The sequence below is a fragment of the Rhopilema esculentum genome, unplaced genomic scaffold (genome assembly GCF_057945365.1).
Source record: "Rhopilema esculentum isolate cy_ngs unplaced genomic scaffold, ASM5794536v1 HiC_scaffold_23, whole genome shotgun sequence".
Taxonomy (NCBI): Eukaryota; Metazoa; Cnidaria; class Scyphozoa; order Rhizostomeae; family Rhizostomatidae; genus Rhopilema; species Rhopilema esculentum.
This window is the reverse complement of record NW_028300834.1, coordinates 491,338-508,894: the sequence shown is the minus strand read 5'-3', so window position 1 is coordinate 508,894 and position 17,557 is coordinate 491,338. Positions and strand designations below refer to the sequence as shown.

Genomic DNA, 17,557 nt, shown 5'->3' with positions numbered 1-17,557 from the left:
CTTACGACGCAATGGGGTGAAGGCATACAAAGATTTAACTCACTGAGTCATTTATTAATTGGAAGTAAACTTCAGGATGGCCCGGAAAAGCAACAATTTTTAGAGTGCGAAATGCTGTATGAGAAGAAAAATGTGACTTTGTTTGTAGCTACAATATACATACACAATGTTTGTAAACAAAGCAAGATATTAGCGATAAACATGGCATCTTTTTGCCATCATCTAGAGTTCCTGTATCTGAGAAATCTAAAGAGAAAAAATGTGTCTAAAAATGGTTTTGCTTTCCATGCCATCATGAAGTTTGTAGCTTTTCAGAATTGTGAATGTATATATTTTGTGGATATATCATTGAATGTAATTTTGTACATGCGACTTTTTTAGTTCTTGCTTTGTGCTTACATAGTTTGTGATGGAAAAAAACTATGTCGGGTAGCATTTTGTGCTTCAATGGCTTATTATCTTGGTTCAAGAGAATTTCAGTATATCATCTTACCAACGTCTGGCTTACCACGAATCTCTAATTAGATCTCTGAACAACTTTACTTCCAATTGCTAAAGGGTTCTTGTTCTTGAATATCTTTGGTAAGGGATGATCGACTACATCAGAGTGATGGCTGATTGGAAGCTTTACGGCAGAAAATGCTTAGGATAATAGGTACAGCGCGAGTAATGGCTGGCCATATTAGTCTAATGACTTTAATCACGGACACGTCGAGATATCAATGAATCAACTAGGATGAATAAACAGCTAATAATAACTGACCCATTGCTTGATGATTGTGACACAAGACCTAGTTTGTAGATCAACAAATTTTGGCTATTGAGTGAGTTGAGGATATCAATTTATGTTATGTTTACAAGAATGGTACAAAGAAAGATAGGTTGACAAAGATATTCAAAAACAATAAAATTTATTGATCTTGTTTAATCATAATATCTAAAATTTACTCAAGGCAATATAGAAATTAAATATCAAGATAATTCCAATGATAATTGCTTATTTTTTAAATTACGCGTCATTTCTACCCAAAAGTGAATTTCAAATAATTCATACTATGATATGCGTGAATACCATTTTACAAGGTTACGCAGAAAATTCGACGGAGACACGACACACCTACATTTATTAAGTTACAAAAATTTTGAGCTGTTGCTTACATGAATATTATGACGGGATTCGAACAACTTGATTACTGATTGTTAAAAAGGAGTCACTACGTCATAAAATATGAGTCGAGTGATAAAGTAAATGGAGAAGAAGAAAGACAAAAATGATCGGGAAGCAAGAGGAAAAGAAATGCTGAAGACAAAACAAAGAAAAAGGGCGAACTGCAATTGACCGGTCCAGAATCTGATTTAGAATCGCCATCAAAAGAAGACTTTTATAATATATTTGTACTTCAATTTCATATTCATTACCTATTTTTACATTATATGATTTCTGAGTCTATTGAAAACCTAGAATCGTTAGAGAAAGCACTTTTCACTTGTTAAGTCACATAACATCTTGAACTCGTGTCACTTAATGAGCACAAGAGAGCTGCACGATTGAGGAGATTGTCTGAAAATGTTCTTAAAATTATAGTGTCCTTGCAGTATGGTATCTTGGTGCCAATCTATAGGGTTTTCCTGTCTAAATGTCTTTGTATACATTAGCTTTTTTATGCAGGAAATGTCAGATGGCTGCATAAATTGCCTAACTGAACTTCTGTCATCGCCCTGGGTACTTGAGAGAGAAATTCCAATATCCAGGTCTTCCTAGAAGCCCAAATAATCAGCAACCGCAGAAACTTTCAATTTATAAATGCACAAGAAAGTAGTTTTCTATATCTATAGAGCATTCTAATCACAAAACCAAATATCATCCCAATTTTTTTAAAAAATGCGCACGAAAATATAGATTGAATGAGTTCTTTATTTCACTCAACTGCTTTTATACATACTTCCCTGTTGTAGATTGAGACAGTAGCTGATAGCTGTTGACAAGGTTGTTAGGCAATAGCCTTCTTCTCCAAGGAGATAGCTTTGGAAACAAAAATAAGAGAATATAGAAAAACAGCTTTGTCACAGCAAAAGTTATGCAAAAACTGAGCAAGGAAAAACGATGTAACAGGATTACTACTTATGCATCAGTGTAAATAAATCTATCTATGAAAGTGGTTTCCGCATTTTTCAACATGTTGAAGACGAATTGGCCTATCAAATTCATTCGGGGCTAAAACCAGCAGTTTGCTTCTGACCCTCGTCTAAACCCATCCATTATAATTATAATGATAATTAATCACCGGGTGTATAGGACAGCGAGGGAAGGACCTAACGATCAATCGTCACCATACATTTAGCTTAGAACAAGCACTGTCCTATGTACGAATAGATTTGAAGCGTATTTTTGCAAGAAGTATATCACAATCGTATAAAAAGCATGGAAATGATATAAAATTATGCACAAAGTTTCACAAAAGTGCTGCACTAGCGCATTTTAATTTTGCATAGTTTAAGTTCGGGCAGACAAATAGGTGGCTTTCAAAAAAGTACCCACCTTTCATGGATAAATTCCTCCATTGCATGACACTCAGAGACTATTTGTGGCAAAGCTGTTTTCACCACAACATAGGTCAATATTGGAAGCAAATCATCGCACCCTCTGCAAAACAAATACAATATTAATAGTGTAGAAATTTGCTGTCTAACGCTGCATACATCAGGTACCATAGGATGTTCAAATCTTTCTCTTTCTCACTCACTCAGCTAACTAACTTCGCAAAGAAATTTTCTAACCTCAAACCCTATCAGTTTGTTTTTACCAAATGACTTTAACTATTTATCATGCAGCAAGCAAACTGTTGTTAGGCACATTGTGAAAAGCATCAAAGGACCAAATGTTAAGTCACCTGGAGCAAATATTGAAACCCTAATCAATATACACAACCAATACAAAACCTCTTCCCTGTCTTTGAGATGAACAGGGGTTTGTCTTCCAGTAAAAGAATCATCCCCGTCTATACAGCCAAACAGGAATGGATTCACATTTAAGGGAAGGAATGCTTATTCGAGGGGGTCTCTCGTTAAACTTTTGACTGTTTTAGGGGAGCACTCGTATGGATGAATCTACCGTTTGGGAATTTCAAAACTCATTTTTCTGTGACTTCTCAAAGAATACTCAAGGAGATTCTCAAAGAAGATTAGACTCACATATTTGGAGGTGATGATTCGCCTTGCTTCTTCCAAAAATCAGTGGCACATTGGCAGATCAGTTTAGTTGTTGATACTACGATTGAAACCATATGGCGATATTTAAAAATTAAAGGGTAGACAAGCCTGAACAATATTTCACAATACACCAGTTACCTTAAGTGTAAGAGATAATTCAGAGAGTGTTTTGAATAAGAGCACGATGCTTGTTATCAGCATAAGGGCAAGCAAGTTAGGCGAACAGAGTTCCTGTATTTAGAAGGAATGGAAGAAGATACGTGAGTTATCATTCGAGACACTAGGAGAGAGTGGGCGTCAGAGGCAGGTGTGGTACTTCTTGTATTGTTTTAGGTAGCATGACATCATGGGGGCCTTTTCTGTACAATTATTTCATCAATAACCGTAAACGATGAATATTTCAGTAACATGTGGGATGAGCCTTAGTAAAAAAGTGCTTTTATCGTTGGCACGGTCTTGCCTAAAAGGGTGAAAGCAACCGGCAGGCATCACTCTTTCGGTGCATGCTCTTGTTGTGATTCAGCAGAAGTCTTAAAAGAAATCCTAGCTTTCAAAGAAGGTCTTGCTACAGACGAAATCAGAGATTTACAATGTATACTGGAAGACATATGGAGATAAAAATGTCAGATAGAATAAGATCTCAACAATAGGAAAAGGACGACATGAAGATGCCAATTTTTCTTCCTTTCTTCCTTTATAAAGAAATTTTTACTGTTCTAGCTGATATTAAACAATTTGAAGGTCATGCATCGTGTTTATCAATATCTTAATCTCAAATATTATGATGGTAAAAATTGCTGTTTCGACCACAAGCTACAAAAGATCAATGTTTTAAACTAACAAATCGTGTCTCATATCGTATCAAAACAGAAGCTCAAGGTGCACAAAAATAAATTGAAAATGAGAATAAGGAACAATTCTATATAAAAATGTGCTAGACACTAAACTCCGTTACACACTCACCTATGCACTCTAGCTTCTCCAATGGTGATGACAAGGACATAATTTTTCTCAGTTCATCAACAGCAACTTTGTAAGGATATGATGCTTCACATTGCTGAAATATAAGACTGACGTTAAGATCGAAACAACCGTGAGCATTTGCTATTAGAATTCACTAAAGTGCTCTAAGAACAAAGGTGTGCATTTAGGGTTCTCTAAGCCCGAAGGCGTCCTTTTGGAGGCTGTAGATTGACTAATTTTGAGGACAATTAACTATTTATACAAAGCGTAAGCAAAAGTAATCAGCATACAAGCCATTGCAAAATGATTACAATAGCTCAAGGTAAGCGCTATCTTTTAAAACAAAATGAATGAAAATAATATTTTTTAGATAAAACAACCATTATAAATGGACTGTACTTAAACCTGACAAAACTAAAATAAGAAAATAAGATGATAAATCTTATTTTAGATTCTAGAAAGTATGACAAACAACTATATGAACCCTATGCAGTTTCAATGGTAGTGTTAGACAGAAAGTTGACATACTAATCACAGTAAACACTGTTATAAAAAGCAATCGATAGATACTAGAGTGGCTTAGGCCATTTGTCAATCAGCAATGGGCCAACTGTCGATCAGCGATTGGCCTATCAAGGACAGTGATGCCACAGACACGCTTATTTATTGGCAGATAGTTGATTGACAGATGACTGAAACCACTTTAGTATCTGTTGATGGCCTTTCATGAGCATTTTCATACCTCAGATTCAAGAAGAGAGAATTTGTCTCTTACGAAGAACTGAGTTGGGTTACAATCTCTTCGCTTTTGTATAACCTCGTACAGGATCACTTCTTTTTTTATATTGAGTCGCCTGAAACAAAATCAAAATGGTCAACAAGTTATTGATAAGTAAAACGAATATTTCAAGGAAAAGAGCACCAGGACCAGAAAGCAGAAACGGGATTTGTATCATATACATCTAGTGCAATGTGGTATAATGACAAATGGATTGCAGCAACCGTCGAAAAGATACTTCGTATGAAAATCTTTCCGTTTCAATACGCACTCTTTGACTGTTATTCAGAATATTCAATGAGTTTATGAGTCTCGCACCTTGCAGTACCGTAGAAAGGATTGACTTGTTGGAGGGGCACCGTTCCTGAGATTAACAGGAATTAAAGGGAAAGTTCATGAAAACAGAGGATTTTTAAAGCCGTAGATAAATTTTCAATATTTTCATGAAAACAGTCAAATTTACAATTTAGGTTTGCCAAAACACAGGGAGTTGTTCCAAACGTAATTATCATAACCAATATTCATCATAACAGTGGTTGTTCCAAACGTAATTAAAAAGGGGAAACAAAGAGAAAGCTAATGCATCGTTATAAGATTTACAATACTGGAAGGCACAAACTTACCTGAAAGCAAGATTCACCCACTGCCAAAGTGGCTTGAAGAACACGCTTTCCAATGCTGCATATGACTGGTCTCGTCCAATTGGCAAATCCAGCTCCTTGTACGTCACAACGAGCAATGAATGTAATTTGCCTTTAAAAAAGAAACGTTTGTTTGTGTGAAGTATACAACGTTTAATATGCTTTCGCGTTGTCAGGCGCCATTTGAATACTAAATTGTCAATTCAACTAGTATTCTGAAAAATTGTATTATGTAATACAATTAACTGAAAAAACAACATAATAAAATGAAAAATCTTCTACCATTAAAAAACTATTAAACTATCACTAAAATCTGTATAAAAGGGATTAAATTTTTGTTTATACTTTGACTCTTATAGCTCATAATGGTTTTTAATGTAATGTGAAGAAGCCAAGCCATGCCTAGAGATTCTCCCACACTAAGCCACTCATATGTTTCATGTCTATGAATATAAAAGGCTTGTACGAACACATTCTACTCTTTTGGACACGATTTTAAGAAAACAGGCTCACTAAGCTATACTTTTAGAATGTTACGTGTTCAATCTCGAACAGCAGCAGCCTTGATCAGGAAATTAAATAAGCAACAAAGGAAATGCTTCTCCAGCGCAAATTTATTATATCATAGCAGCGATGTTGCCCATGGCGAATACAACGTGGAATTTCGATAGCGACTGGCTTTGAAAACTTTATTGTGAGATAGCCAGTGATAGCTTTCAATCAATTTGGAATCAAGCTTTGCATGTAGTTCTTGCAGTAGCTATGCTGCCTAATCAATTATGTTATGTGATTACACTACACCACATGGCTAGGCAATCGCAGATAAGTTGAAGTTAAAACCTGAACTGCGTCACGAAGCAACTTCAGAATCAATTGAAGAAATGAAATGCCATTCACAGCTGATCAATCATATGAGCCGCCTCTAACTTCGATATCTCAATTAAAAAAATTTGCCTTACCGAGTGAAGTGTGAATTTCCTTAACAACTTTATCTACTTTGCTCTTCATATCGTCGTAATCTGAGGAATCATTCAAATATCTTTCGAAGATGCGCCTTGAGATGATGTCAGAAACATCACTATGCTGAGAGTCATCCAAACCGTCTTTTGCACCATCTTCTGCCTCACTGTGTGCTCCTTTTTCTGCCTCAAAATCCCCTTTCTGCTCTTTATCCACAACACCTTCTTCATTCTTCGCATCAAAGCTCTCGCTACTACTCTTATCTTTATCATTTGCTGCTAATTTATCTGAGTCCAGCGATTCTGCTTCTTCATTTTCTTCCTTCAAATTATTTTTCATATCATCTGAACAATTAAGATCAGTTTCTTCTTGCTCTGACGAAAACTCTTCCTTCTCGCCAGCTTGATAAGCTGTAAAATCCTCTCTGCTACTTTCACATATCACATCTTCATTTGTATTTTTGTCTTTTTTGCTACAGCTGATACATTTATACAATAACTGTGATCTTGATTCATGCTGTGCTTCCGTCGAAAACCTATCCTCAGAGGCAAGCTCTTTGTTGCACTCTTCACAAGTATTAATTTCACCTTCGCTGCAGTGAAGATCAGCTCTAGACGAAACCTTTTCATCATCTGCAACGCTTAAAGTCTCTTCTTCACTAATCTTATTCTCATCAGTAAAGCTTTCCACAGATCCTGCTATTGCCTTGTCATTCAGTCGCTCTGAATCATCATCCGCATTGCCACAAATAACCGATTGTGAATCAATAACGCACTTCCCTTCATCAAAATGGCTTCCACCTTGCTGTTTGGCAAGTCCCTCTGTTTCACTAGTCACGATATATTCATTTTCATCTAGCTCACAATCTTTTTCTTTTTCCTTGATATTTCCTGTCCTTTTGGTATCAACTTGGATAGCGCATTCACAGTTTTGATTACCAGGTGAAAATTCATTCGTTTCCTGATTCCCGGGGAATTCCCTTTGATTCTCAGAAACTTTGCCAACTTCCTCCTCCAGTTGGTCCAAGCCAGAAGTTACTGCAACTTCCTCTGAGCTTTCTTTATTTTTTGCAGCTTCATTGGTCAATCCATTCTCATCTGGTAGTAACTCAAAACTATCCGATTCCATGCTATCCATCATAAAATCCTCAAGATCTTGGAAGGCAGACTCAAAAGCCCTAGATGAAGTCCCCATAGAATCAAATGAACTGTCGTTTGAATTCTCAGCTACATCAGTTATATGACTCAGTTTACCGTCAGTAAAAAAGGTTTCTTCCATCTTAGCACTGGTATGCCTTTCTTCATTAGTCTTTTCTTCAGGCATTTTTGAATCTAAAGAGTCTCTATTAGCTACAGCATTAGCCAAGTCTCTTTCTGATGCCCCAATTGCAACTTCTTCCCTCTCTCCTTCTCCAAACTCAGATCTATCATTTGCATTCTGGAGAACGCTGTCGTCTCCTTGGCGACTTTGTGCACGCGATTCGTTTTTCTCGACATTACTTTCCAAGTTTTTTTTATCAAAGGTGTCGTTTTCTTCAAAATCAGGATAAACGGGACAAGAAAAATTTGAAACGATCAAGGAAAGTTCTCTGTATAATGCATACTGCATTTCAGCCATCTCCTGTCCTAAAGGGTGTTCTTTTGCACTAGAAACAAAGATAGAAGTATCATGTAACTAACTCGAATTCAAAGACAGATATGAACAAAATCAACGTTTGCAAGCTCCAAATATTCCATTAGAAATTGATAGTATGCAGTTGATCTTGAAGTTTGGACGTGACACAAACAAAGGTGAATTGTAAAAAGTAGCCCATCATTTGCAATGAGCGATATATGATGAAAGTATTTCAATAAATGGCTAACTTTACGTAAATACATCCAACTTGATTTAGCATTAAAACATTTATTATGACAAGAAAATATTGATCTGATTTTGGCACAAAAACCACAAGCCATGGCCCAATTTTTCTCAAAAGGCACAGCCTCATCACTTTACACAACAAATTACTCCTCCGAGCTTTTAAAACCAGAAAGGAATCGAAGCAACACTTCAAGCTACAGTGGACTTGAAAATAATTCATTGATGGCATTCACAGATTGAATCGTAAATGCCTCAAATTGTTGTAATGCATACCTCAAGACTGTCATCACAGTATCTTCTATCAATTTCGTATTCTCTGGCTCACTTTCCAGTTTTTCTCGAAGCTTCTGAGGCCATGCCTGATAGAAAACGGCAATTACATTCACAACTTGCCATAACAAAACTGTTACCATCACACGACAGCCATGGGGCTTTTAACTTGTCCAATCATTTATCATATTTATATTAACACAAAAATTCATAAAACCAAAAACAATACCACTGCTATAAGATACAGGTCTTTTTTCTGGGTCTACGTTCTGAGATCTCAATTGAATTACAATACACTCTTTAAATACCAATGTCATAAACAGAAGGATCAAAGTTCAGTGATCAACTTTTACCTCTGGAAGGCTCCAATAAGTAGTTTCAGAAATATTCTCTCCTATGTAATTTGTCTTTTAGTATTTTAGTTTTAGTATTTTTGTTTGTTTTGTCGGTGTCATTGTTTTGTTTATAATTGTGAGTGTTCTTATGTGTAATCTGTAACATGTAATTTGTAATATGTTTAGCGAAATGATCACAGGGTTTCCATTCTCACTGTGGCATCGCTTCGTAGTTTGTTTGTTTTACAAAATTTTATGAGAATATAAAAAAACTTTACGATCGCAAGGAAACGTAACTCTTTTCACTTCTACTTACAGTTTCTTGCTCAAATTCCAAAACTTTTGTATAAATCTTTTTCTCATAAGCAGCGTCTGTTACACGACTGCCAGTTGCCATAGAAATACGTCTGAAAACACAACCACAAACAAAATCATTACAAACAAGATTTAATAGTTCTGCTCGGTTCGTTTAAGCAAAACAACGTACTCATATTGAGAAAAAATAAAATTTCTTTTTTCAATAAATAAGAAGGAAAAATGTTCTGAGTGTATCAGATTGTTTGTTTACATCATCACAAGCAAATGAAAACGCAGAAAGGACAACATTTCTTATACTTCGGCAGCATTACAGTAAAATCCGGTTATAACGTACTTTAAGGGACCAGCGTATTAAGTTCCTTATATCCGAAGTACGTTGTAACGAGGGTAAGTAAAAATTGACTAAAACCAAGCACATCTTTTGCTGGGACCAAGCACACCAGTACGTTATATCCGAAAGTACGTAATAACCGAGTACGTTATAACGGGATTCTACCGTAGCTTCAAATCTTTGATTGATTAATACGGCAGACACATCTTTGTTCGGGGAAACCCTCCTAGATAACGAAAACCCGTAACTTGTAAACTTTTTCATATTTTTGAAACGCATCCTAACCGATTTCACAGCGGGAATTTTTAGTGCGAAGAAAATAAAACGATTGAAAGTAGCCACTTTGGCGCTTGTTTACAGTATCTCATCATCTAATTAGTCAGAACCGAGGGTCAACCGATCAAAGATTTGAAGCTCGTGCTTATTTCAAAACCAGTTTACAGATGAGCTTGAAAAAATAGCCTGACTCACTCCTCTGCTTTCAATCTGAAATATTCGCGTCTTTTTTCCAACCTTTGCTCGAGCTATTACAAAGTCAAGGATCATTGTTGCCATTAGAGGAGAAATATCAAATAACATTTTCCATTATTGTTGATTTTAATGGACAGTTTTTGCTTTTCAGCCATGAAGGTACACAATTCAACTTGGTACAAGGTCTACACACTAGCTACATAAAGTGGAAAAGTATTGACATCGAGGGGGTTTGTGCTAATAGCTACAAATTGGCTAAAATATGGTCTTTGAAAGAGAGAAACCTGTGTGATATAACTGCAAAAATTTTCAGTAACAAACCAAATCACAATGACATGATGAGGAAACAGCCTGTGCTTGTGTGGCCATATCTCAGTAAATTTGTCACATCTTAAACTGATTTGCATAATCTGAGGTATTTCTAAATTCAAAAACTCTGATGATAATAACAATAATAATAATAATAATAATAATGGCTTTGAAAAACGGAGTTTATTATTTTCCATAATTCCTTGGGTTTTTTTGGGGACAGTGCAGTTCGATAAAACGCCGTTTTTGCAGAGCGAATTTTCTTTTTTAGTAAACTTTGATTATCTCTGGGATTTTTTAAGGCAAGATCGTCTCGTGATTTTTTATTTTTAACTCGGTCCTTAAAGCAGGCCTGTTGGAGATTTCGAATGTCAACATCGTGCATCCATGGGGCATGCGCTCTTGTTACTTTGATTTTCCATATTGCGCATGTTCATTAATTACCTCTACCATCAATATTTCTAATTTTTCATTTGGATCATCTACTCATAGACAAGACTAAATGGGACTTGCTCTAAATTCTTGAGGAACATCGTTTCGCTGAATATTCGTTCGTCTCTGATGTATTTGAGACGAGGCTCGTATTTTTGATGGCGGTCAATTTGAAGCAACCTTTATAAAGAATAACCAAGTTATACAAATGGTTTAAATATACTGCCATTAGAGCTGTTGAGAAGCGTAACATAGAAGTGCTTATTTAAAAATAAGACAACATATTTCCTAAAACAAACAGAGCATACGCTTAGAAAGCATAGAAATTTCAGGCAACAATTTCAGACAGGCACAGGGGCATGCTTCTGGTTTTCTTTCATTTGCAACTCTTCTCTACAGCATTCGCATATAAGAAAGTACCCCTGCTCTTGGGAGACTGCAATGCTTAATTTGATAAATTTTGACCTTGTTTGATTTTTAAGATAATGTTTTCTAAAATTTTTAAAATATTAGCTGACTTTCCACTCTGTCTTGTCACCCTGCCAGAAGGTAGGCAGTACTAGGAAAATCAGTGGACGTAAATCTGAATTTTCTGATTGCTTAATTTATGCTTTCCGGGACACATCAAATGCCAAAACACCTTATTAACCAAACCAAGCCATGTTCCAGCAAATAGCTCCCGATCCTGGAGAATCAACTCAGATAAAAAGGATACAATTTTACGTTTCGCTTCTTTAATTGCCATATCTTCGAAGGTTTTACGAAACAGCGAAAGATTCTGAAAGAGAAAGAGGTGTCATCAACCTACAAACAATGCAACCCTTCAAACCCATTCCACCCTTAATTTCAGTTCATCATCCGTTCAGTTCAGGGACGTCATGGCTTTATCGTTAGAAAAGGCAATTTTTAACTATTGAAACACCAATCACGTTTGATTATCTAGCGAAACCTTGTGTGACGTAAAAACAGGAACTGGAATTAATCAATCGCCGACTCACTGGAAATAAAGACTCTTCAAATACATAAATTTCAGACAAATTGAAATTAGGGTGGGTCCCTTCCAAGACCCTTTGAATGTCACTTTTCAATTGAGGCACCTGGTTACGTCACTAATAGCTTTAGCACAAAAAATCAGATTGCAAGTGTATGGTAAATCATCAAAGCAATTATTTACCAATATTTTGAGAGGAATGACGATGAAAAGTGAAAAACCGCTTATAGAAGTAAGATTATGTAACAAATCAACAGCAAACATGCGCTTACGTAGTCTGCCTGGTACTTCTGCTGAATCAAACTTCTCCTGCGTTGATAGGCCTGAAACATCTGCTTATTCTGTATTCTCTCCACACTGCTTACGCGCCTAGAAACATAATTCACTTTCTGGTTGTACAAAACTACATTATAGAAGAGAATATGTTTTAAACTTCATAGACAAACACATGGCAATAAATTAACGTTCTAAGCATTCACAGGCAAACAATAACAGAAGCATGATAAGGCTGTCCCCTGTAATTGTAATAGTTCATATTCCTGTTGAATAAATAACAAGAATCTGCTAAGTAACAAAATATTTGAGAATATGTTGGAGCTTCTTCTGAACTTTTAAACTAAGGAAACAAAAAGAAAAACTTGATATCTCAGGGGCAAAAATTCTTTGAAATATATTGTGGATTCTGAGCAATGATTAGCATTGTGTCATTTGTAGAATGTGTCATAAACTATTTGGTGTAAATAATTCTAGACTTGATTTAAGAAGTGTCAAATTTAAGAAAGATTTACGAAAACAAACATAGGTACAATAAACATAGATACAAGAGCGGAAAATTGATTAAACAACTCAAAAAGTCCCCAAACAAAATGGTTTGTAATGCAAAAAAGCAAACCTTGTTAATCCAGAGTTGAAAGACTTCTTCCTTGAAGGTGGTGTCGGTAATGAGTCTATTAGCCTTTCTATATTTTTTGAATCTGGGGTTGTTCCAAGGGAATTTGCTGCATTTTTTGGTTCGTTTTTAGGGCCAACATCCATGTTCTTTTGTGAATCATTATTTGGGGTGTCTTCTTGTTGCAAATAATCAATTTTCTTTGATTCCTTTTTTGAGTCTGTAAAAACAAGATACTGCGAGTGGGAAAGGTTAGTTCAAAATTAAAATACCAAAGTGCAGCAAAAAGGATTGTGCCTTGTATTTATCATCTTGTTGTTCTTGTCGAAATTGGAAATAGAGCCTTGAGGTATCAGAAACATTTTTTAACTTAAGATTAATTTCATATATATATGAGTAGCCAGAGGTTTTTGCACTAGAACACCAATCTAAAATGCCGTTCAGGGCTATAACTATAACTGTTGTTTAGGGCTTCTGCCTCTCCAAAAAAGATAAAAATCCTTTGCTTCAAACAAAAAATCTTTTGTATTCCTATTTTCTCAAACCATGACACCCTTGCAGCCAATATATCCTTTCTGGGTAACTACAGGTTCCAAACCGCAGGCTCATATAGCTATTAAGCTCCCAGAACCCTAGCCTGTGGCAAAAAATAAATATTGCTTTCTTGCTTATTTGCTTATTTGCTTTTTTGCTTTTTTGCTTTTTTGCTTTTTTGCTTGCTTATAGATACAAATATACAAGGCTAACTAGATCTCAATCAAGTGAAGAATCAACAAGAAGAAAGCAAAAATCTTATTACATACCATTTTTGTGAAAAGATGAAACAAGATCAGAAGTTCTCCCTAGACAGTGTTCCAAAATTTTGATGAGCTTTAAGGTATCTTTATCACAAACATTGCCAAAATCTAGAAAGATGAAAATTTAACCTATATATAATTCATTAAAATGAAATACATGTAAAATTAATGAAACTAACTGTTTACTGGTCTGCCATAAAGTGTTTTAAGGTGGATTCCCTCTTCTCAGTATGGACGGAAAACGGAAAACGGTATACGGTACAAGCATGAGTATGCGCAGTAGATATTTTGACATGCAAGAATGGTACGCTTACCATACCGTTTTCCACTTTTGAAAGTTGAAATCAAGGCAACTTATTTCCATGGAATTCGAATCGTTTGACCTCTCAACCAATCATGTTCAAGGCATTGTGTCATAACTTCAGCAACAAGCTATGCTTTGAACTGAGCCACAGTCATTCTGACACACTATTGTTAGTGGAAGCAGGCAGAGATGTAGAGCCTCCTTGTAAATGCCAATAATGAACCCATTTCTACTTTTGCTATCCTTTTTGAGAGATTTTTCAAGAAGGCCCTTCTTGTATTTTTCATAGCAACACTTGTAATTTCATAGTTCCCTGCGTGGAATTTTTCTCGAAATGTGTTTCACTTTTTTATGCTCTTCTTGTATTTCTTCCTCTTTTAACTTTTAAATCTTCTTTTAAAAAAAAAGCATCATAAAGTTGTTTAATATAAACATGCCTTCTTTCCCCTTCCTGGGTCATGTTTCATTGCAAGAAATTGTAATGGAAAGGAAGCCAAGTGGAAATTGATGGGCGGGAACTTTCCAAACCATTTATCGTTTACCGTTTACCGTTTACCGTTTACTGTTTACCGTTTTCCGTCCATACCATGAAATGGAAATCCACCTTTATGTCACATAGGCTGAGGTGCATTTGTCTGATGATTGCATTAAGCATGAAACTTGGAGTAGCTACATAGAACTGTCCTGATCTATACACCAAAAGAGCATTCATATAAAATTATATTGATGGTAGTGATACAGCAACATCTTGATGTTCAGATTTATCATAGACATGATTAAAAAATGTTATTGTCTCATTATTGTTTTGCTCCTACAAAGTAATAGACAGTAATACTGCAAATAATTGCCCTGGGGTGGTGTTATGCTACACAACATGCTTAAAGCAGAAGTAAATAGTCTAACAGAAAGAAAAATCAACATACCATTGCCACATGCATCATCCTTAAGGTTTTTAATGATGTAGAGCATAGAGCTAAGGTATGAAATATATGCCTCCTGAAACCAAAAGAAAATTAATCAGATGACTTGAAATGTACAAAATAGTTACGTTCAGTTAAAATTATTGCAGTAGGAGTCCCATTGGAAATTCCCAAATTAAATGAAAAGAGTCGGGTGCAACAGCTCAGAGGCTAATCTTGTCCATTCCCTGCCTATAAATTAATAAAATTTGGGGAATTTGTGTAACTTCCCTTAGTAGCTTCTTTTTGCTGGAGGTTTAGAGGTTTTGTGATTTGTATAAATGTACCTTGGTTAAACTTGCTCTCTATGATGAGGGAATGTAGCCTAAGGACTGATTTGCTATGTCCATGGCTGTTTCCTGATGGAGAAATTCATGTCCCTTACCTTATATTGTAACTCATGTCCAAAGTTAGAAAACTAAAGCAGGAAAATGAACATCTTTATGACTGCATTTTGAATTATTATTGATTCGGGCCTTTTCAATTCACTCAATGGGTGATTGATTCGGGCCTTCGCCCTAACCAAAACCTGTGTAAAACTATTGGTGTAGGCTATTAAGACCCCTGGTAAAAGCATGCCTCTCCTGCAACAGACTGGAAGAGCATTTATAGGAAAGTTAGTTTTTATATCCAAGTATTTTTGAGTGAAAGATGAAGTTGCTAGTGAAAACAATGTATCATTGTTTCGCTATTCATATCAGCCAGTAATCTAAACAATGCATCTAGTAATTTGCTTAAAAAACAGTAGTAATCATGCTTTTAGAAAATTTAAGGCTAGGTAGCTCCTAATTTCCCCCCAAGGCCCTGGAGAGTTTCTCCTTTAACAAATATTGTTGGGATATTGTTCAAATGGTGATCACCCTTCTAAGTTCATCCACATGGGCTGCCGGTCACCCTTGTTAAAATTTCTTCAGAAAAGGCCTAATATTGATATTATAGGTAATGTTATAAAAAACTGTGGTGGAAAACCCAAGATCCAATGTATGCTGTTTTTATCAGCTCTCATTGAGAATCGCAGACCGTACAAAACTAAGCTTAATATTAATCTGAACACATATTACACTTGTAGCCTATAACATTAAACTTTCCACTTTGGCTCTGTTTACGCCACTGGAGATTGATCTTATTCTCTAAACCCAGTCTACTGCATAACAATCCTTGCACAGCAATAATGAAAAAAGGAGACGATATTAGCCTAATTACTATCACAATACCTATAGTCGTGATAAAATCTAAGGCCCTCATAAGTCATGAAAAAATTTATCTAAAATATGTGCTTTTACCCGGACTTTTTCGCCGTTGTCCAATTCGATTGCTGATCTCACACCACGCATCGCCATGGGAAGGCAAGATGACGCGTAGACAGGCATGTTTCATTGCTATTGGTGGTAGAATGTGGCATTAAATTCCTCGATATGTTACATAGACAAGTGGTAAAACCCCTATACAAAATCCTGCTGTTTGTGGATGCCTCTGCTTGATATCGAGATTCAACGTCGGTCTTCTTCGAAATATCGATTTGGTCACAAAATGTGATTTGCAATGGTGATTTGGTCTCAAGATATGATTTGGTTTATTCTCAGAATTCAGTAAATGTTCGCGTGAAATACGAGAAGCCCCCCAATAAGAGGCCCTCCTACTCCCTGTGTGCAACTCAAAAACTTCCACGTTTTCCTTTAGGGGCGTAGGAGATTCTTGCCAGGGCCGCGGAGAGAATTTATGGGCCTCGGGTCAGGACAAAAATTAAATTATAAGGCATGCCTAAGGTAGACGCTTCTATGAGGTATTGGGAATGCTCCCCATGAATTTTTGAAAATTATGGTTGCTTAAACTGCTAGGGTGGCTATTTTGGTTGCTAAATTGCCATGATGGCTAAGCTGCGCTGGTGGCAGTGGCGTAGATAGAAGGGATCAGAGGGAGCAAAAACACCACTGTAGAGCTAAACTGTATTTTGTCGGAAAACCTCTGCTCTTTCAAAAATTTAACATGGTTGTCTATGTTTATCTTATTGCTATGTTTTGATGGAAAAATTTGAACCTAAATAAACATGAGAATATTCAATATATCAAAAGATATTTTTTTCAGTTCCGATGTCGTTATGTTATGTTGAGATTTATGAGATAAAATAGAAGCTTGTTAGATTTTTTTCGGAAAATCCATGTTTCTCACCCCTCCTTTGAATTAGAAAGAAATAGAAAATAACAGGTACAAATGATACGTTTAAATAACTGAGAATAAAAAACAAGTGGGCTAGGCACAAGATTTAGGGATATTTAATGGAAGAGATATATTTTATCACAAGTACATTTAATACCTTAGGCAACTGTTTATTCTGTTTCCTTCCATATCGCACTGCTTCATTCAACCTCGCACTTCTTAAATACAATCGAAATACAATGTACGCATCAAATATCACACTTACGATACCTGATCCGCTGTTTGATATAATTTGAGCATAATTGATATCTTAGCACCATAATGCATGAAAATGTAATTTTCTTAGAAATTCTTAAAGTTTAGAAAATTGAAAACGTTTAATTCATTTACTAAGTTTGACCACAACCGACCAACTCTTGCTAAAGGATGCGGATGCCATAGTGTAAATCTGTATTACATACATATTGCCCTGTATGTTGCCCTGCAATCACATTTTTTGGTAACATTCAGAAGCTTTTGAACTTCTTTAGCCCAAGCCCACAAAGATGAGAAATTATTAACAAAATTATATTTGACACTGAG

The 17,557-nt window shown here is 35.8% G+C and overlaps 1 protein-coding gene across 1 annotated transcript; it reads right to left on the bottom strand.

The window, feature by feature from the left end:
• Positions 1–905: 905 nt before the first annotated feature.
• On the bottom strand, positions 906–16,352 carry LOC148957506 (uncharacterized). The gene is made up of 16 exons (XM_089115218.1): positions 16,102–16,352; positions 14,783–14,855; positions 13,562–13,663; positions 12,762–12,978; positions 12,142–12,238; positions 11,594–11,656; positions 10,138–10,190; positions 9,334–9,424; positions 8,686–8,771; positions 6,552–8,197; positions 5,575–5,704; positions 4,916–5,027; positions 4,174–4,267; positions 3,193–3,268; positions 2,540–2,644; positions 906–2,023 (listed from the first exon to the last, which is right to left on the bottom strand). The coding sequence occupies exons 1-16, from the start codon at positions 16,186–16,188 to the stop codon at positions 1,924–1,926; spliced, it is 3,132 nt and encodes a 1,043-aa protein (XP_088971344.1). The 5' UTR covers positions 16,189–16,352; the 3' UTR covers positions 906–1,923.
• Positions 16,353–17,557: the final 1,205 nt, after the last annotated feature.

What these genes read in the sequence shown, in the direction of transcription:
- LOC148957506 (XM_089115218.1), bottom strand. Translation starts at nt 16,188, where the DNA reads ATGCCTGTCTACGCGTCATCTTGCCTTCCCATGGCGATGCGTGGTGTG. An exon ending in ACTGTGATGACAGTCTTGAG is followed by an intron (nt 8,198 to 8,685) that starts GTATGCATTACA and finishes CTTTGTTTCTAG; the next exon opens with TGCAAAAGAACACCCTTTAG. An exon ending in TGGGTGAATCTTGCTTTCAG is followed by an intron (nt 5,028 to 5,574) that starts GTAAGTTTGTGC and finishes ATTTTGTTTCAG; the next exon opens with GCGACTCAATATAAAAAAAG.